This window comes from Nanorana parkeri, unplaced genomic scaffold (assembly GCF_000935625.1).
Source record: "Nanorana parkeri isolate BGI_ZX_2015 unplaced genomic scaffold, ASM93562v1 scaffold242, whole genome shotgun sequence".
In the NCBI taxonomy this organism is placed as follows: domain Eukaryota; kingdom Metazoa; phylum Chordata; class Amphibia; order Anura; family Dicroglossidae; genus Nanorana; species Nanorana parkeri.
Window position 1 is genome coordinate 939,438 of NW_017306510.1, and position 25,228 is coordinate 964,665.

At 39.3% G+C, this 25,228-nt stretch overlaps 2 protein-coding genes across 2 annotated transcripts in view; one reads left to right on the plus strand and one right to left on the minus strand.

The window, feature by feature from the left end:
- LOC108787094 (keratin, type I cytoskeletal 19-like) overlaps positions 1–19,254 on the plus strand; it is a 56,180-nt gene extending 36,926 nt beyond the window's left edge. Inside the window, exons 2-7 of the mRNA XM_018556549.1 lie at positions 16,464–16,546; positions 16,634–16,790; positions 17,753–17,914; positions 18,480–18,605; positions 18,720–18,940; positions 19,212–19,254. Of these exons, the coding sequence (XP_018412051.1) occupies positions 16,464–16,546; positions 16,634–16,790; positions 17,753–17,914; positions 18,480–18,605; positions 18,720–18,940; positions 19,212–19,254 (792 nt within the window). The remainder of the gene's footprint in view (positions 1–16,463; positions 16,547–16,633; positions 16,791–17,752; positions 17,915–18,479; positions 18,606–18,719; positions 18,941–19,211) is intronic.
- Positions 1,156–9,942, minus strand: LOC108787086 (keratin, type I cuticular Ha4-like). The gene is made up of 8 exons (XM_018556540.1): positions 9,439–9,942; positions 9,244–9,326; positions 7,984–8,140; positions 6,864–7,025; positions 6,649–6,774; positions 4,304–4,521; positions 2,709–2,755; positions 1,156–1,241 (listed from the first exon to the last, which is right to left on the minus strand). The coding sequence occupies exons 1-8, from the start codon at positions 9,940–9,942 to the stop codon at positions 1,156–1,158; spliced, it is 1,383 nt and encodes a 460-aa protein (XP_018412042.1).
- Positions 19,255–25,228: the final 5,974 nt, after the last annotated feature.

The following is a 25,228-nucleotide window of genomic DNA, read 5'->3' on the forward strand; positions in this document are numbered from 1 at the left end:
TTAGAACATTGGATAAAACAAAGCACATATACCAAGCACATCCTATGAATCAAGTTTTTTGTTACAAACAATAAAACACAACTAGGTGTCCTACTATTGGTGGGATAGTCATGATTATTAGACATATGAATGAGTAGGAAATATAAGATCCAGGTTTGTGCAAGTACTAGGTTAGGTTTGTTTGGATTATGGTTAGGATAAAACTAATATGTCTGCCCATTCATGCATACTAGCATACTTCAACTACCTTTTAGAAAATTCCTTCGTTTTGGGTGGTTTTAGGTGTGTTCTTTTCTAGTCAGGGTTGCTAAAGGTTTCTGGAGCCAAAGAATGATAAATATCACAGTTTATCCCTGCCACAGCACCTTCTATTTCATCTTTGCTAGCTAGTGTTGTTACCAGGTCCATGCCCAATGCAGTCCAGGATGGGAGACATGAGTAACACCACAGCTTGGCAAAAAGATGAGAAAGTAACAACTTGTCCAAAGTGTAGGATCAGAGACAAGATTTTATGTATCACAGGTATTTTTATAGCATCAATTTATGCAGCGCTTTACATATTGTACATTCCCATCAGTCCCTGCCCTCAAGGAGCTAACAATCTACAAACCATGTCTCACATGCATACATATACATACTGGAGCTACTTTAGACATGAGCAAATTAACCTACCAGCATGTCTTTGGAGTGTGGTAGGAAACTGGAGTATCTGAAAGAAACCCATGCAAATACAAGAACATAAAAACTCCATGCAGGTAGTGTCTTGACTTGGATTTGTGCCAAGGACCCTAGTGCTGGTGTAGAAGTAATCTCTGTAGGGTGCACAGACATTTTAAACAAACCTACTCATGTACAAACCTGTCAAATCAACCTCACAGTGAAATATCTGTTTGAGGTGAGCTTGCGATATTACGCTATATATATTTTTATCATATCTCAATTTAGACCCTTTCACCTAAACAATAAGACCTACCGATTCCACATGATTATAGATATCCCGCAAAAAATAAAGAAAAGCCCCCTGAATGTCTAAACTAAGGTCCAGTCTTGGAGATAGAAGCTCATCTTCAATGAGATGTGGATCACTCATATTCAAAATCTTTACTGACATAGACTCGATCTTCTGTGTTTCTTCCTTATAATGAATTACTTAGGTTAGTGACTAGGTTCCTTGGTTTGGTGGCCACCTTTTCCATGGTCATATTCTTGAGTACTGATGTGTTTTGAACTGCCGTGAGATACTGTAAGACATAAGAATTGGATAAACATTTTATAATGCACTCTATGGTAAAGTCTTATAACTTTAAAGTGGGTAAAATAAAAACATGACATATATGATGTATACTGCCAATAGCCTTAACACAGCAGCATTTGTTTCCCCAAGTCCCCCCCTGTAACATTGTTTTATTACCTGTTCATCCTGCCAGTAGATCAGTATTTTTTCCTCTTCTGTAACTGTCCAAGCTGTCCAGTCCATAAGGGGTTGGAGCAAACCATAAAAGCTTTTCTTCATACAGCTTAAACCTTAGTGTAACCTCTCAGTTTTATGTCCTGCTTCTCAAGGCAAATATCTACTATTGTGCTGCCTTGCTCTTATCCTAGTCACACCTTAGTATTACACTAACAGGGCAGTCAATACACCTACAGGGTTATCCACAAAATAGTGAAGAGTTTGGAGAAGGCAGGAGAAGTGAACAATCTAGGACAACATAGCTGAACTGGAAAGTGAGCTGAATTGAAGAATTTTTCCAGATCAGCTATGTTGTCCTAGATTGTTTACTTATCCTGCCTTCTCCAAACTCTTCACCCTTTTGTGAATAACTCTGCTAAAATTAAACACTAGATGAAAATGTCAAGCCGTCATCCTACTTTTGCTATGCAATTGTAGTGCATGAGACTCACTGCTACCAACATACTTGGACAAGTTCTAAAAAGTGGTTCCTCAACATATGCCGGAAAAATCACTGTAAGCAGGGGAAGTCCGAATTCCCCAAAATGCGTTGGATACTCTTTTATGATAAAACAATTTGGAACCCAAATCTTTGCTGTATGACTCTGTAATTGAGATGATTCTTGCTGAACATACACAGAAGCAATCAAATGGGGTGCTAGCACTTGGCTTATTAATTTCAGGACATGAGCAGTCCAAGCCCCTCATAAGGTCCCATGCTCCACTCTTCACTGAGCTTCAAAACATAAAACATATATATATATAGTGTTATCATAATTACAAAGAAGTCCTACTTGGATAACAGTTTAGTTCTAGTCTACCTGGAATGGGTAAGCTGTAAGTACACAGTGCACTATTTCACCAACAAAGAAGCACAAACTGTGTGGGTAGGTGTCTGCACACTGCCCTAGAATATGACCAATGTTGGCTGTGCAGAAATGTGGACCTGATTTATAGTGTTATCACTGCTATGTATAAAATCTATGTTCATACATTTATCTACAGCCAAAAAATTTTTTTAGTTTTTGATAGAGTAGAGAAGGGTTAAAATCCATGCCAGGTTATTTTTTTGCCATCCATCAGCTGCAGTAGTCTTCCCGGTATTCCTAAGGGAGGCACTGGTGTAAAGCAAATATGATGGAACAATTTATATTTGCCTTTCATTCCACGCTGAATCGCAAGAAGCTTTTAAAAGATCAAAAACTTGGACTTGGTTCAGGTAATTGTAATTGTTATGACCTTTAACTTCCCCACTTACTTTCTTTATAGATCTTCTCTTGATGAATAGGATGATGTTCTGGAACGCTGTAGAGAATAATATATGTAAAAAATATGCATTAACAGTCCAGTGTGTATAAACAATAAATACAGCTTGTGCACTGCAGAGAAACATCATGGAGTTGTAACTTACTAATATAAGGATTTACACGCAAGAAAGGGGCAGATCCAGAGTCTAGTCTCAAGGGGGCACCCAGACTGAAGGAAGGAGGGCCCACTAACTGGCAATGTCGGCAGTTACCACGGCCCCCTTCCTCCTGTCTGGGACCCCCCACACGGCAGAATGCTAGGGCCTGGTTGTAGTTGCAAACGCTGTGACTCTGGCAGTTTCAACTCTACAAATCCCAGCAATACATTATATAGCAATGCAGAATGGCACCAGCCGTAGAGGACTACAAATCCCAGCAATACATTATACAGCAATGCAGAATACAACCATTCAAAGAGAACTGGTGCTGAGTCCCTTATCCTGGTCCTCAGTGCCAGGGAGCTCTGGGCCAGTCCCCGGGCACACTGTTGCCCACATGTGCAACAGGTCCCTGCATTCCCCTGTTATCCTCCCATTGCTGCTGCTAGCCCTGGGCAGTTCTCTACTTAGACAAATTAGGCAGCCATGAGGCCCCCCCTGGATCTGCCACTGGTGCAAGAACCTTGAGATTTATGAACTACACTTGGCCATGATCATGATATACACTCCAAGTTGACCATGAAAGATATATCCACATATAACTTAGAAATCGTTTATAATTGAATGCTGAGTACTTAAATGTTATTGCATTTTCAAGATGCTTATTTATAGGAAAACCGCATTCGCTGGCATTTCTTGCATTACCTAGCTCATATGCTCACACATTCACTTTCTTCCCCAACACCCACATTTACCATTGGTAGAATCTAATGGTCATATATATAAAGCAGTGAGTGTGACTTTCACCAAACATTCACTGGTACAAAAAAACCCTGTTGATCCTGCCAGAAAAAAAGCCTGAAAAAAACTAATGTGGACACCACATCTCCAGAGTGGTAAGCTGCAATAAATTACTTATTTGTTCTTGGGCTTAGATACACTTAAAGCTTTGCCTAATTATCATTTTGACTCTTTAAAGTAGAATTGAAGGCCAAACTTTTTTGGGGGGTTTTGGATAGATTAAGGGAGGGTTATAACCCGTCAGCTTTTTTTGCCATTTGTGTCCCATTGGGAAGAATTCCCTCCACTGTTCAATAGCCACAACAGGAAGTGAGAAGAAATCCCTCAAAAGAAAGAAAAGTCCCTGGTGATCAGCAGGGTCGCCAGATCCAGTGTCTCCATAGGAAGATTTATCATCCATTCCTGTCCTGGTGGCAACCTAAAATTTTGAATTTTCTTTCACTTTCAGTGCTAACGGCCACCAGGACAAGTAGAGGGGGTGAATCTCTGAAATGGGGAAAGAGACAGCAAAGAAAACCTGACAGGTGTTCTAATTCCTTTGCACTCTTTCCAAAACTAAAAAAAAAGAAACGTTTTGACTTCAGTTACACTTAAAGCAAAACTATTTCAGAGACCGGTGCCTCTCTCTATCTATGAGGTTTACTTACTGAATGTCTGCTTCCATCAGTTTCTTATATGTGCTGATCTCCATCTCCAGACGAGTTGTTTGATCCATGAGAATCTTGTACTCATACATTTGTCTCTCTAGTTCAGATCGAACCTGTGAGAGCTGATCTTCCACATTGTCAATCAGGCTTTGTAGCTGGATAAGCTGAGAACCAAAAGTTGCTTCTGTCTCTGCCAAAGTGCACTCAAGAGCCGATTTCTAAAGACAAAACACAGGTATTCATAGGTGATATGTTGGCAGGGTCGCTGATAGGGGGTAGAGCCAGCCCTCCCATAGTGGGCCGGGTCCCCTATAAGGACATCAGGGGGGCCAGGCAGAGTCTGCCCACACAGCATCCCACAATGAGAACTTCCTGCGATGCCTATGCAGCCCGTCAAGTACAGGTGATCTAGGCAGCTGTACAGCCACCCAGATCACTTGTACTAACCTTCAGTCATGCCGCCCCCACCCCTGCACCCCCACTGTGGTTTTAGGGGTCACCTGCTCCTCTGGAGAGTCCAGGACCACAGCAAATGGTGTCAGGATGGAGAGCTAGAGCAGACCGAAGAACATCCTTTTCCACAATCTGCTCTGTGATAAATGAAGTAGGAAGCACTATGCTCTCAGGTCTTCCTGCTTCAGAGCTGTCACAAACATTGCTGAAGTGATGGGTAAAAGAGATGATCAAGCACTATCGTTTGCGTGATCGTCTGTATTGGAGGGCAGGGGAGACATCAGGGGTCTAATGGACCCCAGATGTCTCCATAATGAACTTTCCACTCCAAATGCTGTCACATAGGGGATTGACAAAAGTCAATAAAAAAAATTAAATAAAACATTTAAATAAATGTAAAACTAACCCTGCTGCCCCAGCTGTCTAATTTGAATGAACACATAAGGGGGAGGGCCTGCCAGATAGGCTTATGAGGCTCCATGATTGCTAATGGTGGCCCTGTGTATAGGACTAGAATTATTATCAGGGTAATCACACTAATGACAAGGGAGCACAAGCAGAACACCCATGCTGGTTATCTACATTTGAGCCCTTCTCATCTTGCTAATGCTGTTTTGACTCTTTCGGTAATTGTAAGTGGATCTCAAGCTTCTAGAATAAAGACTTAGTTCTGTACATTCAATAAATATCTCCCCTTTCTAATAAAATAGTTAAAGTATAAAAGGGTCACATGATTCTGAGGCTCGGCTTAAAAGATGCAGCCCTGGAGAACGTTTGCCTTCAGATTTTGTAGTTAGTTATATATGATATACAGTAGTCACATAATACTTGGGGAACATTTACTCTGCAAAATACTCAATATATGTCACAGTGAGGTACTAGGCTGCCATTCATCCTCTAAGGGTTGAAGGAGAGCTAAAGAGTAACTTATCTTGCTGTAGGTTAACCTCTACTGAGCCATGCTGACTTCAGGAGTGACAGAATTACTGCTATTTTATAGCAATGCCAAAAACAGTAGAGGAACGATTACCCACATTGGGGCTAAAAACTGATGTTATGTAATGGAAACAGTATGGCCCATTGCTTAGTGGTAAGGATTGCTACAGAAGATGTCCTGACTTCCACATTAAAGCACTTTGCCCAAGAACAGCCACTCTTAAAATAGCATACCATCTTAAAGACAAACCTATTGTAGTCCAAGAGGTCAAACTCCTGCTACCACTATAAATAGGAATTCATAACTGGTATGGGACAGTCAGTATGGTTGATTTGTTCCACTGTAGAGATTGTAGGGCTCCAATGTAGTCCTAGCCAACTGGCTATACCCATTTCATTTTGAGATACTCTGGAAATATCTATATTTCCAGATAACACAGGACAATGCAAACAACACAGCATTAAGCTAGCCATACACTGGTCTAATGTTGGCCAAGTCAGTAGAACTCGTCCCAGTGCGACCCCTCTGTTCGAAAAAAGATTATTTTTTTACTTTTTTAGAAGTTGCCGGTCTAAAAAAATCTTGGTCAATCAGCTGCACTCACTGTTTGATTATTCTGATAGCGCCACACACACTGCGGTGGGGGAATTCTGAGAGCGGACTGAATGAGAAAAAATAAACTTGTGCATAGCTAGCCTTAGTGTCCAAAAAAAAGAAATGAACTGTGTGGAGTTGATTTTGCACATAGGAACACATATACTAGGAAAAGCACACTTTATACCAGGCAACTGGCATGGGAAAAGAAATACTCAATGCAGTGACAGGTTGGAATCCCACAAAACAACGTCAACCCTCCCTATAAATACTTTATAATGATTTCTAGGGGGGCTTTGCTTTGCTTTAATTAGAGAATCAATATGAAAAAGTATGCTAGACCATAAACTACATTACATACCATACTCAGCTGACTTTGCAGCTCAATCTCAAGGGTTTGCAAACAACGCTTCAGATCAATAAGGTCAGTCTGAACTGACTGCAGCTGTTCAGATCCAGAAGCCATCTGCCTGTTCAGTTCCTCACTCTAAAAGAATAAAAGATAAATCAAGCCATACAGAAATGAATGAAGCTCAAGTAGCTTTTATAAAGTTCATAGAACTAAGGAGGACTTACCCTGAGAATAAAAATGCTCTCAACTTCCTTCAAGTTCTTCTCCATCATATTTTCATATTGCTCTCTGACTTCACACAGGACCCTGTTGAGGTCAACTGATGGTGCGGCATCCACATGAACATTGATCCTGGAACCCAGTTGGTTTCGCAGAGAAGACACATCCTTTAAGGGCGAAATGTATATTCACAATAATGTATAGGAATGTTAACATGTTGTGCATACAGACATAGATGCAACATCTATTCTCATATAGCATACTGGATTACTAATTCTGCTACTAGGTGGTGGAATCAGTTGAAATGATTATGGTTAATGTTATTTTTCCTATTGTGCAACTACATGGTTATGGTGAAATTTCTTGTCTGGGTTCCTTTTGTTTCTGATAAAAGCAAGAAGGGCTCAGCAATGTGCCTATCAGAGACAGGTTAGAACAATATCTTCAACTGATTTTCAACAAGAGAACATCTGGAACCTTGAATTAAACCTGTTATTAGGAGGAGTGGCTTTACTGACCTTCTTCTGAAAATGCTACTGGTCTGGTTGTTATGTGGACCAACGTCATTATTTTCTGAGTCAGAGACCCAGAACTTAATACCAGATGAAGGAAGTCAGAAAAAAGTTGAAAGCCCTTATCTTTATGACTTGCTCCAGGTCGGTGACCCAGAGGTTCAGCATAACAGTCCAGTGACTAGCATTCTCAGATAAAGAGGTCAGAAATGTCCATGTTTTTCTCAAGACAGTTTTACTTTAAAAGTTAATAGTACTGTTTAAGCATGTAGAGGCCTACTGTCCCTTTTGTCTTTCCCATCATATATATATACCCCTATTTACACTACTGACCACCTACACTGACTAAGGCATACTGTGCAGAGAAGGTTACCAAATACCAAGCAGACAGCTTCTCCATTGGGACCATGCATGTCCAGATACAAGAGAAGTACAAGTACAAGACAACTGCAGACCAGGCATAGGCTGCAGCTAGTATAGTGTGAAGTACTTTCTATCATACCGTTTACCATACCTCAATCTACACATTACATAAGGGTCTGGAACATTATTAAGTATTTGCAGCACTAATATAATTTATTCTGATGTTTAACTGTTGAAATGGTTGAATTACTTCTTCGTGGTGCTTCTTCATCTGCAACACTTCATCCTGCAGGCACTCCAGTTGAACCTGTAAGTCACCTCGCTCTATATTAAGGCCTTCCAGAACCATACGCAGTCCTTTCAAGTCATTCTCCACAAAAGTTCTCAGCCTGATTTCCAGCTCATATCTTAGAGATGGGATTAAAGAATTGACAGTGAATTAAACATATAATATTGAATATGCAGGCTGGTTCAATCTCAGATCCCGTTTCAACACCAGCTTAAACTTTCCTTTCATTGGGCACACAAGCTTCTTCTGGCATATTTCATGCCCAACTAAACCCTAATCCCCCAGGGTTTCTTTAAACTTGAACTATGTAGTTCTATGGGCTTTATTTTTAGCATGTCTGTAAGAACTACTGCTGTTTCCCAATGACTACTAATTGGATAAAACCTGATTTGAAAAACAAATGGAATCTAGAAAAATCATTGTGGTTGGTGGTTTTAGGGCAAAACGGAGGGTGCAAAATACTAATGCATGAATCTCCTTGTATCTAAAACAACTATTGAGAATTGTCTACGTCAAAATAATGTAATGCAAGTGAAACACGTTCTCCACATTCATTTGGGTTAAATGGAATAGTAATAGGAACATTTCTGCAAGGTTTTGATTTATGCCTGTGACCTGATTGGAAAGATTTAAGCTGGTCATACACTGGTTGAATTTTGTTCGATTCGTGCTGAATCAGCTAACATTCAATCCATTGGTGGTCCTGCTGGCACCACCCAGATCACACGCAGTCAATCTTTCACTTGGAGTTGGATGAAAAATTGTCAGCTGAACATTGACTGCAGCAAATTGAATGCAGTGACTGTTCAGGTATTCTGAAGTGTATGGCCATTTTTAACCTCCTGTCTCTGTGAAAACAGGACAAGAACCACAGGGAGAAGTTGTTACTATGAGAGAAATAAAGCAATTCAGAAACTCTAATCCTTTCTCTCTCTACTAAAAACTTTTTTTTATGTGTCCTCATTATAGGGATTTTTCAAGATTTCCTTTCCTTACAGGAAATTATGGCAAATCTCCTCAATATGAACATAGGCAGCCCCAACAAACCCTAAAATAGTGACTATAACCCTCCCCTGCCCTATCTTAAACAAAAATGTTTTGTCCTAATTAGCGTAAACCTCTTTACTTGCTATAAAAGAAACGAATTTTCAAAGTTTACAGAACTACTTTATAAAATCAGCAAACTAAAAATACTTAAGTCAAAAAGAGCAGCTGACTTACTTGTTCTTGAAGTCATCAGTAGCCAGTCTTGCATTATCTATCTCTAGAACTAGCCTGGCATTGTCCAGAGATGTTGCGGAGATCTATTCAATCATTCGAATATATGAAACGAAAAAATAATTTTGAAGAATGCTTTACAGGCAAGAAACATAAGACACATTCCTCTACAATATACATGTAAAATGTCTTACTCACCTTGTTTTGAAGTTCTTCAATGGTCTTGTAGTAGTGTTGGAAATCGGGCATTGATGAATGGACATTTTTCTCATGCCATTCACAGATCTTTTTCTCCATTTGGGCATTTTCTTGTTCCAGAGAGCGAACCTTTTCTAGATAGGTTGCCAGTCGGTCATTAAGGAGCTGCATGGTTTCCTTCTCATTGACATTGAGAAAACCATCATTCTTCCAGCTACTGTGGCTCCCGATGCTATTAAAGTGACTGTCATTATTATGAACACCATGTACGTTTCCATAGCCATATCCATGAGGGAAGGAAGAGTGTTTTGAAAACATAATTGGCTTACTTGATCCCCCGTGGGTATTATGGGCTGTGTGGTGAACTTTATGATATCCTCCATGATGTGAAAAATGTGAAATTCCATGATGAACGGAGAGTTTGGGAGAGTGGCTCCTTACAGGAACACTTGCCTTAAAAGAGGTAGAAGAAGAAAGACTCTGCTTGTGCTGGCTGTGGTTCATGGTGGTCAAGTTGGGTGGTTGTTTTTATCTGAGGTATATTGAGGTATTCAGATGTATCTTGCTCTGAAGACGATGTTTAGTATGTGCATGTGTCTTCTTTTATAGTTCATCATGGGAGTTACAGATACAAAGCAATTTTGCTTTAATTGTGCAAATGTTTTGTAAATTGTTGCAATTTCAAATAACTTAATGTTCTGCTTGGGTATAATGGAAACATCAGAGAAGCTCATGCTCATTTAGAGCTCTGATCATCTGACAGTCTTTTTATCATAATTGTGTTGAAATACCTGAAAATGTAAGTGTTGCACCACCCTAATGATTCCAATCAGACCAACAAAGAAGCGTCAATACACTTGAAAGCGATAAAGAATTGTGAGTCATAAAGTTACATAGGAAACTATGTCAGGTTAGTTTAACTTAACATTAGAAATATATGTTGTGCTCCAAACTGTTCGTCATTTTAAAGCACAGTTTTCTGTTACCAGGTATGGCACTATGAGTTTTGGTTGTGTTTGAGCACCTTCAAAAATGAGCTTAGTGCCACAAATATGGGGATTCATTTCTAAATTTTACTGATGCTGGTGTCAGTAAAAGAAACCCCACTTTGCTTACAGTCTAGAAGGTATGTGTGCACTTAGTTGGCTGGTGCTGGCAAAGTGACATTTCTGCATACTTTCCCTGTACTGAGTGCGCTTTGAAACAAGGCAGAAATTGATGGAGAGATGTCAGTCTACTCAGTGCCACCACGGACTGCACTCTACTCAGTGCCACCACTGACTGCACTCAATTACTGATTACCTTCACTGACAGTAACCGCAACAGCTAAGGTTTACTGTAGCTGCATGGCTGTGCATGGTGGGGCTGTCTCTTTTTATGGTGTAGCTGGTATTCTGCCACACTCCTTACCGAAAGCCCCTTAGAGGATGGGTGCTGAAGTGACTACGGATGTTGGTGTACACAAAAACAAAACGTCACCAGCACACCATGTAAATGTGTCCAGACAAACGTCTTTATTGATGCATATTGTCACAGATACAACAATGTTTTGGGGCAACGCAGGGTCCCTTCAACAGGCTCAGTATGAAGGAGACCCTGCATGGCCTCAACACGTTGCTTTATCTGTGACAACATACCTCAATAGATAATACGAAATCACCTGCACTCCATACAGCATACAGACCTTGATGAAAGGTTGGTGCTTGAAGTGACAACACGGATGGCGCCGTGTCAGATACAGTCCATAATAGAAATCACCAGCACTTGATGATGTATGCAAGAAGTAAAGCACTTTTTATTAAATTGTCACATGCGTCATACAGCCAACGTTTCGGGGCCACGCAGGGTCCCTTCTTCTGGGCGACATAGTGACCTCATCAAGTGCTGGTGACTTCTATTATGAACATACCTCAATAAACACGTTAATTTGGACACATTTCCATGGTTTGCTGGTGACATCTTGTTTATATAGTTTAGAATATGGTCTGTCTGGATAATAGCAGTACCCCATATACATTAAATGGAAAACAACTGGGGGAACAAAGAAAATCTTGGGATGTATAGAAAAGAAGACCAAAAGATGTAGCGTTAATATAGTATTCCTTATTATAAATCACGTGTAGTGTGACAAACACTATTAAGCTTTTGTCTTTGCTCCAGTTCCTTGATGGAGACGTTGTGCCTGAATTGGTGTGGTTCCCTAGCACCAGTTTCACCTCTTCCTCTTTCAGCATATTTGTTGAATTTGCTCTTTATTTGCCACTTTATCCTCCTCTTTCAGTGCTCTTCCTGCCATAGCATGCACATTATATACGCAATGAGCCCCTGCTACATGCCATCTAGCCAGCCCTGGAGGGCGGAGCCTTCGCTTGGTGCGCAGGAGGGCAGAGCCTTCGCTTGGTGCCCCAGAGGGACAGAGATATGGCCGATTGTTACATCTCAGTTTTGCAGGAAGGTCTGAGGTAGGTAACCTCAGGGCCGGCCTTTGGGGTGTGCGAGCTGTGCGGCCGCACAGGGAGCCATGGCAACAGGGGCACCAGCTGGCCAACACAGTTCGGCCTCAAGGCGGCAGGAAATAGAGGGGTGGCACAGCTTGGTGCTTCTCCTCGGATCCCCACTGCTCTCCCCGGTCTGTATGGGCAAAGGCAGCAGGGATCTGAGGAGAAGTGGAGCGCTGAAGCCATCAAGGGGGGAGGGGGCTTTACATCACTTTTTGTTCATTCATGAGTTTCTGAATGGGTAGAAGCAGCTCAGTACAGAGACTTCTATCCATTCATAACTGGTTGATAGTAAATATTTAATATCTCCTGTGAATGAATGGGAAGCCTCTGTACCGAGTGCATTCCATTAATTCATAACAGGGGCTGAAGAAAAAGAGATTGAGGACTCTGTGTCCTCGATTTCTTTTTCTATTTCAAAAGGGAAATGTCAGGGTCCTGTTTAGACCCCAGAGATTTCACCGAATTTAACATGTAGACATGTAGTTTAGGTTTTGTGTTCTATTTCTTTGTTTTTACTTTTCTAGATACACTTACTTGAAAAAAGGGATCGGAATGACAGCCTGACACTTTATTTTTTATAGACTCTATTTTAGTTTTACATTTATTGTTTGCCACTTGTTTGCCTAATGTTGTTTTATTTAATAAGAATATTTATATTTTGCTTACAAGTTTAATACCTTTGAATAAAAGTTTTATTTTTATCATACTTTTTAATCTGTTTTTTTAGGGCTTAACAAAATGGGAGTCTTTAAATGGTGCGGGTATTGGAGAAATTAGCGTGGCAACTGAAGGGTGTGGTTACTGAGGGGTGTGGTCAGGGGTGTGTGTAAAGCTTTCTTGCATAGGGCGCCTAAAGGCCTAAGGTCGGCCCTGGGCGACCTCATGTGAACAGGTTTGTGGCCTATTTGGGCACCACACTTGAATGGGGAAGGAGGGAATTTGTCATTGTGGATCATGTACTCCTCTCAATGTGCCTCACGGGATGGGGAGGAGACTTGTGGCCAACTGCTCAGCTGTATAATAGTGGTCAGCAATTCCCCAGTCTTGTTCAGCACAATCTGGAATCTATTCTGCTTAGCCATACTCAGTTGCTGAACAATTTACCAGAACATCATTTGAGCCACCAATTCTTGACTATAGCCTCTCCAAAATGGTACCAGATCCAAATTTTTGCTTCTGCAGATTTTTGTTTTGCTACCACCTTCTTGGAATTGCTCTGTTGGGTATAGTATTTGATGGTTAATTTTAAAACTGAAACCTTGGATGCGACCCATTCAGATTATTAAGGCATGCTATTGCAGCTTGATAAATTTGGGGTAATGCTCACATTGGGTTCTCTTGGGCCTTAACATGCTCTGCTCAGTACAAAATGTAAATCCATTTTCACTTGTGCTTATCTGCCTAACACTTTACAATAGTGGACAACAGAAATATTTAGCAGGCAAACTTATGAGCATTCCTATGTTTGAACATGGTGTTAGGGACAAAGCAAGATAGAGGTCCAGTAACAGATCACTGTTTTGGCCATTTTCCTAGATGTGGTCACCCAGGTATCTCACTCTCTTCATGAGAGCTGAAATCTCCCAGTGGCCCTGCAGAGCGGGCTGAATCCTCTAATTAGCAAAAACACAGCCTGTGCACATTCAGTGACATAAACACTAAACAGACAATTACCTCAATAAATTTGCAGGTCCAATTATATTCCTTGAAGTGTGGCCTTGATCTAGCTTTGCAATCCTTTTTTTCCATCTTGTTTTCTTTGGTGTTGTATACTGTTTGTTGTAACACAATTTGCCTGCAAAAATATTATATACTTCCCCCTATTCTTCCATATTGTATGGAATAGAGAAATGCTATTATGACAGATAATTAAGATTTAGCAGATGGTAAATGCAAAGGCTACCTAATTAGATATACACTGAAAATAATGTTTAGGTAGGAACTCACACTCTATCACTGTTGCTATATTTGCAGACCTCAAACTGAAAAGAAAATGGGATGCTTTGTGTCTATTGTGTCCAGTTTAAGACCAACTGCATACTGTGATTAACGTTTTTTTTAATAGTGTATGATTATGATTTTGCATTTGCGAATGTTTTATTTAAGGTGTGTTCAGCCAAGTCAATCATCTTTTCCTTTATTGTTATACTGTTGGGGTGAGGTGTGCAAAAGTTTCTAATGAGCTGGACAGCAATAAATTAATTATTTTGAAGTTGTTTTACAGTTGCCTAATGTTTTCCAAGCAGATTACCGACTGTTTAATGTTAAATCCTCATGCCAAGCATGTAAAACATTGGATAGATGAGCAGTCAGACACTGTAAACATTAATATTAGATATTTTGACAGCAGAAATAATTATTTTATTATGAACACCAAATCTACACAAATATTGTATTCATTATATACAGCATTATAGATACTCACCTATTTACAATAAAAAAACAGCTTAGCTTCTTTACAATATTCAGTCAAATTTGATGTCCTTGGAGAGCTGCATAGGGATAGTCAACAGTCTATATATAACACAAGGAAATGTGAAGTAGCTAAAGTTGTCAGCAGACACATGCAGTTATAGAGGTACTTGCATACTAGGTTATATCAAAGGAGGGATCAAAAAATTTTCTTGGGAAGTGTTGATGTATGCATGCCAAAATTCCTGGTTGTGTTTTCACCAATCTTAGACTTTTCGCATTTTTTTTTGCATTCCGATAGGTCATATCTAGTCTGTTACAATCCAGCAGGTTGGATGTGACTTCATCATAATGACTTAATCAGGAGTGCAGTTCTGGTAACTCATAGCAGAGCTCAAAACACTTTTTAGCTTTTGCAAAGATCAGTATAATTATTTAAGTAGACTGACCCTTTACATCAAACCTACACTTTGATAAATCAGAACAAAGCAACAGGAATTATATTATCCAGAACAAGAAAAGAAAAAACCCAGAAGAGGGGATCTCACCATTCCTCCAAATATGCAACAGTGTCTGTAAAATGTAATTTATTAGATTCTATGTTATCTTTTTTTTTTTTAATTCATAGAAATACATGTATCAAAACACACACAAACATTAAACATTTACATAGGAGAGCACTCGGCTGAGTGAGATTATGTTCAACAAACAAATAAAGTGATCGGTGCACCCCTGTAGTAAAATTTTGCTTTGTCAGAGTGTGAACTATCCGCAAAGGAGCAATATGTGTCTCTGAGGCTAGAGAGATTTTAGTCCCGCAATTGAGAATGGCAAAAACATATTTAGAAAGGATATTTACTTTTCATCATATTAGAATAAGTAGAATGCACTCACACTTGCTTTTGTCCATTCATCCAAAGGATTGGTGAAGGAGGTCCACTGTTGTATGTCCACAGGTAAAAAACTAGCAAATTTGTAGAGCGGCAAGAAAGGATATTCTTGGGCGGAATATGACTATTCCTTTATAGAGCCTGTGTGTATTTCAAATGATGAATGCCGGCACTGAGTATATGTTTTCCCTTATGTGGATTCCCTGTGGTTCAACCTCCTGATGTTATTAAGCCGATGTGGAACAGGGACAATATCAAGCAAGCTTGGAGTTGCACTATGAAAGTATGTTCAGCCCTGGATACGTTCTGTCAGAAGAGTTTTCAGAAGGGGTTTCTCTCTTTCTCTTTTTATGCCTCAAAGTGTCATTTCTTTTAGACAGGTGTGTCCATAGCCGAGGCAGTCCAGGACAAACAACGCGCCGATAAGATAAAATAGAGTCTAACAAATTACAAATTACCAACACTGTTGCATATTTGGAGGAATGGTGAGATCTCCTCTTCTGGGGTTTTTCTTTTCTTGTTCCAAGTAATAAAAGGGGACTCACCATGAAATACTAATTTAATTACTTAGTATATATTTAAAAGTTTTCCTTTCCCCATTTATATATATATATATTATCTGGAATTATATTATCCCCCTTCACAGCATGTACTTACTTTCCTTCTCTTCCCTGCTTTGGCATTCCATTGCTGGGGGTCGAAAATATGCCTGTTACTTCCTGGTATGGAGGAGCCCTCCTGCATAGCCCCCTTCTGGGAGTGTCTAATTACTGTCTGTGATGGCAAAACTCCTCTGCCCTTCCCTGCATAACCTTTTTTTGTAGCTGCTGGGGAAGGAGCAAAGGGGACTTCTTTAGAATGTCACTTGAGTGACAGCTCTGAGTCCGTTGGGCCTGCAGACATCATATCCACAATGGCAGTGCCCAGCAGCAGTCTCAGGGTGTTTGGATCTCTACATAAGCTTTTACAGATAAATTACATACGTAATATATAACTGCATATATAATCTTATGGGAATATTGATGTTGAAAGCAAAAGTCGGGTAACGGGCCTCTTTAAATACATAATGCATATAGAATAGAGACTGAAAATGGCCATGTTACAATACCAAGCCATAATAGATATGCAGTAAACCACCTCAACCAGTACAGAACAAAGTTCAATTTAATACAATGTATGAATTTATCATTTGCAATAAATATTTAACACATATGTTTTTCAGATTTCTTCAACTTCTTTGGACAATGCAAGTATTACATTACAAATAGACAATGCTCGTCTGGCAGCAGATGACTTCAGAAACAAGTAGGCCTCTCTATATTTCATGCTTTTCATCTTTATTACTGCTTTAAAGCAATAGTATTCATTGCTTTGTCTTCCTTTTGTCACCAGGTATGAAATGGAACGCCAGCTGAGATGTAGTGTTGAGGCTGATGTGAATGGACTTCGTCTACTCCTGGAAGAACTGAATCGGGACATATGTAATCTGCAGGCACAAGTAGGAAACCTTCAGGAGGAACTGCAGCAAATGAGGAGGAACCATGAGGAGGTGAGAAGATTACTATCCTTTTCGAGCTAAACCAGAAATGTATTTATTTATAATTTATTGATACAGAGCAGCTTGAAACAAAGCAGACATCACTTTTATTTAGGCTTATGCTGCCTTTCTAGAGACATCTGTTGAAAATGATAAACTGACACCTTTTAAACCTCCTAATCCATAGAAATCTCCTAATCCATAGAAGAACATTGTGGATCACAACAGTCCTTGCACATTGTAGAAAACTATTTAAAGATGCTGCCTTCAGTGGTAAACCTCTGTCCAGATTCTCTTTTATTTGAGAACAAAAAAGGAGGACCGAGCCTCAGATATATCTTTATATTCATCACTTTTGGTGCAGTTAGACTAATTATTTCCTGGGTTATTCACAAAAGGGTGAAGAGTTTGGAGAAGGCAGGAGAAGTAAACAATCTAGATAAAAATAGCTGATTTGGAAAAATTCTCCAATTCAGCTCACTTTTTAGTTCAGCTATGTTGGCCTAGATTGCTTACTTCTCCTGCCTTCTCCAAACTCTTCACCCTTTTGTGAATAACCCTGTTAGGTTGTGCTCACCTGTCCCCATTCCAGACAGATTTTGGCTGTGCAACCTTGTCAGTGTTAGCTCAGACTAAGTCTGAAAATGACATGTAGAATTACATTTGCATATTAAAGATCATATGAAGTTTAATTGATTGGGTTTACATCTACTTTAAGAATCATTCTAAAAAAATCAATGTGAGGTACAATAAGAATGACAGCAGGTCAACTATAGTTCTAAGATCAGTTAAGTTCATTGACAAGTGTATTTGAAGTCTTTCAAACCAATCCCTAGTACACCTAACAGCAGACTGCATTTGCCACTCGACATAAGCCCAAAGCCTATAAGAACAGACCCTAAACAACACATTATGCAGATCGCCAAAAATGCATCCACCATTATACTACTGATTTCCAACATTTCTATTGACAGGAAGTCAATGCTTTGCAAGCTCAGCTGGGTGCCAGGGTCAGTGTGGAAATGAATGCTGCTCCATCGGCTGATATGAATAGAGCCTTATCTGAAATTAGAGAGCAGTATGAGAACCTAATGGAACGGAATCTGAGAGAGGTGGAAACTATTTTCCGACAAAGGGTAAGTCTTTTGTAGACTAAAACAGCTTGTTAAACCTGAAAAATAACATGTCCATTAGGCACTATTATGTCATGGTTTTGTACTATTAAAAACAGTTAATAAAAACACAATTGGCTTTAATACTTAATTGTACATTTGTTTTTTACATTTTAGACAAGTCAGACAAAAGAATTGAAAGGTTACATGTTTTAGCACCCTAACACTAGCACTCCAGCACCATCCCAAATGCCCCTTCACACTGAAGATCAGGGCCACTACTCTCAAGCAGAGCTCTCTAGAGGTGTGCAATAGCCCCTGCACAATCAGAAATACTCTCATCAAGCAGTCCCGCTCATGCTTCCTGTTCAGGGAGCATGAGCATTTTTGACTGGAGCACAGTACAGTTGGGCTTTATGGCTAGAATAGTACAAATCCCCTTATTAAGACTTACTATATTTAAAATATAAGAATATGTTTTCACAAGAACAAAACTGAAATGTATTGTGCTTCATAAATAAAGCTACATATAAATCATCCTTCATACATTAAAGGGTACATGACTCTAACCAGCTTTCTATTCATATAGATTGAGGAACTGAATCGTAACGTTGCTTCTGGTTCTGAACAACTCCAATCTGTACAGACCGAAGTCATTGACTTGAATCGCACCGTCCAAACCCTGGAGATCGAACTGCAAAGCCAAATGAGCATGGTAAGTATTATTACCAGCCAACTAATAAGGTTTGTATCAAGGTCAAGTTGCTTCCCTTCATTTGCAAAACTATCACTATGTACTTGTATACAATCTTTCTATTTCCTTTCTCAGAAATCTGCTCTGGAGAACACCTTGGCAGAGACGGAAGCCACATTTGGAGCCCAACTTGCCCAGTTACAATGTTTGATCAACAGTGTAGAGTCCCAGCTGGCACAGGTACGCTCTGACCTGGAACGTCAGAACCAGGAATACAGGATCCTAATGGACCAAAAGACACACCTGGAGATGGAGATCGCCACCTATAAGCGCCTATTGGACGGTCATGATATCCAGTATGTATTTCATACAAGAAAAGCAACTAAACAAATATTCTGTCAAATATGCAGGTCTCAATCTTTAGCAATACCTATTCACCTTATATCTTAAAAAGTAAAGAAATAATGCTTATGTCCGAATGTGTTTGATGTATAATTCAGCAATCAGATCAGGTTTAGAACACCAAAATACAGATATAAGCTTAGGACCAAACAGTCCATCAAATTTGACCTATTTAGAATACAATGTATATTTTAATTAATCTCTACTGTGTTTTTTCATTTTTAGCACTTCAAGTCATAAATTTCTGGGAGGCAGTGATGGTACGTAAACTTATATTACTTAAGTGGCAGTGCATCAGCTGTTATATTTTACATTCTGGACATTTTTCTAAGACAACTTCAAACTATTGGCTGAGCATTAATGGCATTTAGACACCGCATCATTATAGGCAGGGCTATGTCTATTGGCGCTCTGTAGCAAATCCTTTAAAAGGCCTCTGGTCTCTTTATCTCTATGAAATTGGCATTCCACTTTCAGCAGTCATACTCTATATACTTTTATTTTTCCAAATGTAGTTATGAGATGAGCTTCTGTGTTCCATAATATTTGCATGGTATACGGTGATTTTTGTTATGCACTATGGGACAAACTGCATTCAGAGAGGCAATATTATTACTGATTCAATAGCAACCTTGCTATTCCCTCTCTACCATTTGCAAATGGCAGGCCTTGGTCCAAGAATGACCCAGAGTATTCCAAAACAGAAAAAGTGTTTTTTTTACAGTAATAGCGGTTAAAAAGAACAAGAGTAACAGGTTCTAGCTGTAGACTCTTTCCAAAAAAAGGTTGGGTGCTTTTGTAAAGCTACAAAACATAAAAGGCTTATTACATTTTCAATTACCATACACAGGGGCAGCCTTACTTGACCTTTTATTTAAAAAAAAAAAATGCAAGTGTCAGTATATCTAATCTTAGTCAATAAGCATGATCAGTACCTCGTAGATATGATAATAAAAATAAGATTAAAGTGATACCAGAATGTAAAATATAGGACAACTTCAAACCATTGCTGGAGCATTAGTGGCATTTAGACACCGCAGTATTATAGGCAGGGCTATGTCTATTGGCACCCTGTAGAAAACCCTGTAGCCACGCGATCTTTTTGACTTCCATCAAAATGGCATTCCACTTTCAGCAGTCATACTCTATACTGTATACTTTATTTTCCAAACTAAAATTAATTTTTATCAAATACAAATTTTTTAAGTCTCAGTATATCTAATCTTGGTCAATAAGCATGATAAGCAGCTTGTAGATATGATAATAACAATAAGACAAAAGTCATAACTAGGATATTCTTAAACCATAAGATTGTGTCATGCCTAGAGTCAATGGAGAAGGGCCTTCTTACACTGTTAGTCAGTATTGTGCCCCCTTGCATTAGTGGTCACAGTAAAAATGTCCCTGATGTTGGTGGTCAGTTAAAAAGTCACCCTTATACATTGTTGGTCAATGAGAAGGACCACCTAAGTAGTTAGTTAGTAGTCATTGTGAAAGTGTCCTCATACATTGGTGTCAGTAGCAGAAGAACTCCCCCCTAAAATGTAGTTCTCCTTAAGCTGATGGTCTAAGAATGCCCACCTGTCAGAGAGCAAATATCCAGCTTTTTTAACTGTTTTTACTGTTATCCTATATTCCGTTAGATATGTTTCCCTCATTTAGTGTCCCAGTAGCAAGTTTTCCCAGACAGAAAGTCTAACACTTCCATATTCTACAGAGAGCGGAAAAAAAAGGTTTTGGCTCGACATACATTTTAAAGAGATTATTGAGAAACTAAAGAGGCTCCAGTGGTGCCACTCCACTGTCTCTGCTGAGTAATCTTGGTTCTGGAATTATTCATATACCTTCAGAGGAGGGGGGGGTGGGGGGGGGGATTAATCGATTCTCCACTGCTTTTGGAACCTCTTGCAAACTCAGGAGGAATCCTGGGTGAAAAGCCTCACTAATCCAATTTTCTAGGGCTCAGGAAGAAAATTGGACCATACATAATACGTATTTTTTTATATCCTCTCGCATTATGGCTGTTGCTGGGAGGGGGGTAATGGTGCAGGTTCAGGACTTCGAGAATATGTTTAATTTTTTTTTCTCTGTCCTTTTTTTACCTCAGTGGATATGTTTTTTTTTTCAGTCTGACTAATTATATAACAATTTTAATATTAATTGGAATCTGGTGGAAAGATATGAGAAACATAGACAATTTGCAGTCCTTTATATTGTGATCTTGATTACTTATTCATTTAAATATCTTATCTTCTACTTTCAGGATCTCACCACACAATGAAAACTCACCATGTGACTAGCCACAGTAATCATCATCATAGTGTATGCTAATGTGGTTTTGACTCTTCTGGAGAAACCCTGTGTATGAGAGTATTACCCTGTCTCCAGAAGTCTTTTGGTGTCTTTCTCTGTTTTCTTCTTATGCGGCTTCATGGATCTGCTTCATCTAGGCAAAACTTGGCACGGGACATGAACAAGATCCACCCAGATCCATACACAGTAGACACAATTGAAATTATGCAAGGTTTTGGATTAGTTAGGGACATGTTCATCTCTATAGGTTGGTGATATACTATTGAAGTTAATCACTCAATTTCAACACGTTGACCTACGGCTTATGGAAGGTATGGAGTCCTGGTCTTTAATCACTTCAAAAGATCCATAATGAATGAAGATATTTTAGTCTACTGAACAATATTTTTGGGGACTGCATTGTGCTTGAGCGCAAAATATTCCATTTTATTTCTGTCTTCTTGGAGCACTTTTAATACCTATAGGGCTCAATCAGATCATTGTGTGACAATAATAGGCGGTATTTTTCAAATGTTAACATTGCATCATAATTTCATAACTCCTTTGGGGTGCTGGTCAAAACTTCATTCATTTTGGATGGCACACCAATGTTTGTACTGTACAGGAGGCACCTGCTTTAGACCACACCGCTGCACACCATGATGAGGTGTGCACTTTGTCCACTGCGGTTTGCTGCAGAAAAATAAAGCACATGCAATTTTACCTACTTTGAGGGCCCATTCAAAAGAAATGTGCTGCGGTAACATCGTGTATCCCTATGCACAATAAAGTGTGAGTGTGAGTCAGCCCTTATAGCAAAAAAGAGTTGCTAGACAGTTTGCGCAATTAATTCAGAATTACTCATTATGTTACACCATCTGAGTGAAGCAAAGTACAATGATTATGTGCCAAATGAGTACAAATATGAACCAGGCCGATCAGTGTAAGGATCTGATTTGTTGCTATTTCTGCTTCGCTGTGGACTTTCTTATTAATAGGACCCAAAATTACTTATTCCAGACACAGCACCTTGAGGTTTGCCTATAGAAATGTTTAAAATAGTGAATGGTATGTGAATGCATACATAAAAGCATGCCTAATCAAAGTGGAACTCTTCTTTTGTCTGTTGAGACTTCAGGCAGTTGTATTAACATATTCCAGAACAAGTTTTATACAGACATTCTATTAATTGTAATAACATTTTTGTAATCATATGTTAGAAACATGTTGGTATTGTCTACGTTTGTATATATTAATGGAGCATTAGCATGCAGTATGCATCATTTTAATGTGGTGGATACACTGAGACCTAGACTGGTTATTTAGATTGTTTTAGGATGATTGTGACTATACATATTCTGGTGTACTACTGATGTAATCTGCTGAATTTTGATCATGATTCTCTTGTCCTTGTCACCTACTCAATTTTCAATAAAATAAGTCTTATTTTCTTCATGCAACCAGCTGTGTTTGTGTTATTAATGATGCGCAGATAATTTTCTTTGCTGAGATAAAAAAACAAAAATCAACATAAAATATAAATGTACAGGTATGTGTATAATAAGGGCTGTATTACCACAAGGCACTCACAGGCTGGCGCCTAGAGCAGCAAGATTGAAGGGGGCAGCCCCAAGACTCAAAATTGTTAATTATGCATTACAATGAAGCATTGAGCTCTTGAGGAATGCCGAATTAAGTTCTACTTGCTTAGAAGAATATTACACGTGTGAATTCAGCATTGTGAAAAAAACATTTCATCCATTTCTTTTTTCCTTCCTGTGTATCATAGATAAGCATGCACATAGAGACTAGCATTGCACTACAACACCATCTACAGCTCAAAAGACATATCACAATAGTCTATTATGTTGTATTTTCAACACCCATTCTCAACAGCAAATGCGTTGCTATATGAAATTCAGCTTTGTCTGAAGGAAAATGTGATGATCCTTTGACAATGGCTTGGTGAGTGCTGCATCCACAGTCATTTCTTCTGATGAGCAATATTGCATGTCCAGAATAGCTTGCTCTTGAGTGTCTCTTAGCAGATGATACTTCACGTCGATGTGCTTGGTTCTAGGGTTGACCCTTTCTGATTGTGACAACTTTATACACAGCTGGTTGTCACCAAAGATTGGGAGGGGGTTTGACATGTCTTTACACATGTCCATTAAAAGCTGGCAAATCAATATTGCTTCTTGACATGTGTGTGCTGCTGCTGCTGTGTATTCAGCTTCATTTGAGGAAAGAGCAACAGTTGATTGCTTTAGGCTAGACCAACTTATGTTTCCTTCCGGGATTGCTTTAGGCTAGACCAACTTATGTTTCCTTCCCTGTATTAGATGATGTAACCACTTGTGGATTTGCGGTCTGTGCAGTCTCTGGCCCAATCAGCATCCACATACCCAACTAGTGTTTCATTTAACAGTGCTGGCACTTATAGCTTCACCCGAATTGTTCCTTTTAAATACTGTATCACCCTCTTAACTGTGTTCCAGTCACACTGACAGGTGCTGCAATTTTTGTAAAATGTATGCCCAGTGCTGCCGCTATGTCTGGTCTTGTCAAAGTGGCAATGTATAGTAGCTTTCCGATTGCTCTGCGGTACATGTCACTGTTGGGTAGAACGTTTTCTGCTTCATTGCTCTTTTGGTACCCTGGTTCCATAGGTGTTTTTACTTCCTTTGCATCTTCCCTGTGTATTTGTTCCCAAATGTCTGCAATTTTCTGACTTTGGTTGAAAAGATAGCTTCCATCTTCTTCCCTATTTGAATTCCCAGATAGTGACAGATGTTGCCTAGCTCTTTAATTTCAAAGTTTTGTTTTAGTTCTAATTGACTACAGTCCTCTTCCTGTTCAAAACAGGCTATAATGTCATCAATATAAATTAGGATGTATATCCATTTATCTTCTTGATTTCCTGGAATAAATACAGGTATCTGCTTTTCTTCTTGTGAATTCCTCTTTCATGAATATTTCATTCACTTTCTCATTCCACATTATTGCAGATTGTTTGAGTCCCTAGATGCTCTTTTGGAGTTTACCCACAAGATTGTGTCCTTGCTCAAACCCTGTTGGTTACTCCATGTAGGGTTCCTTCTTAATGTCTCCATATAGGAAAGAGGTTTTAATGTTTAAGTGTTTCACTTGCATGCCCTTCCTGGCTGCGATGCTAAGGAGTGTTGTGATGGTGGAGTGTTTTAAGACGAGAATGAATGTTTCATCGAAGTCTTCTCCAAATTTCTGGGAGTATCCCTTGGCAACTAATCTGGCCTTGTATTTGTGGATATTTCCTTTTGCATCGAGCTTCACCTTAAACACCCTAATAGTTCTGCGATTGGGGAGAAGCTCCGTGAGTGTCAAGGTTTTATTTTCTTGGAGTGATGTTATTTCTTCTTCTGCTGCTGCCTTCCTCCATTGATTGGCTTTGTGTTTTGGTAATTTTTTTATGTCTTCACATGATGTTGATTTGAGTATGCATTGTGTCTTAGCACTATATGACAGCTTGCAGGGGGGTATTCCCTTTGTCGCTCGAGTGGATCTTCTCATTTCAGGCTGTTCAGCAGAATTTAAAAAGGGACTTGACTTATCCATTATGCATTCCACCTCTTGTTTTGACTTCTGCGCGGCTTCACTCGGCTCAGTTTCTTTGCTGGTTCACTGCGTTAATTCATTTCACATCTTCCAGGGACCATTATTTCTGAAAATGGGTTCTCTTTGAAATAAACACTGCAAATTATTGTCATTCTTTGGGTGGAGGATTATACATCCCTTTACTTTGTTCATTATAGCCCACCAAAATGCCTTCTATGGCTGTTTTCTCCAACTTGGAGCGCTTCTCCTGTGGAATGTAGGTATAGGCGTGAGCTTTACATCCAAACACCCTAATGTGCCCTATGCTAGGCTTGAAACCATGCCACATTTCAAATGGGGTGCTTTCTTGCACTTAT

Coding starts and splice junctions, on each gene's coding strand:
- LOC108787086 (XM_018556540.1), bottom strand. CDS start 9,942: ATGAACCACAGCCAGCACAAGCAGAGTCTTTCTTCTTCTACCTCTTTT. Junction 7,026..7,983: donor TGAAGAAGCACCACGAAGAA/GTAATTCAACCA, acceptor TCGCCCTTAAAG/GATGTGTCTTCTCTGCGAAA. Junction 2,756..4,303: donor CTGATGGAAGCAGACATTCA/GTAAGTAAACCT, acceptor TATTCTCTACAG/CGTTCCAGAACATCATCCTA.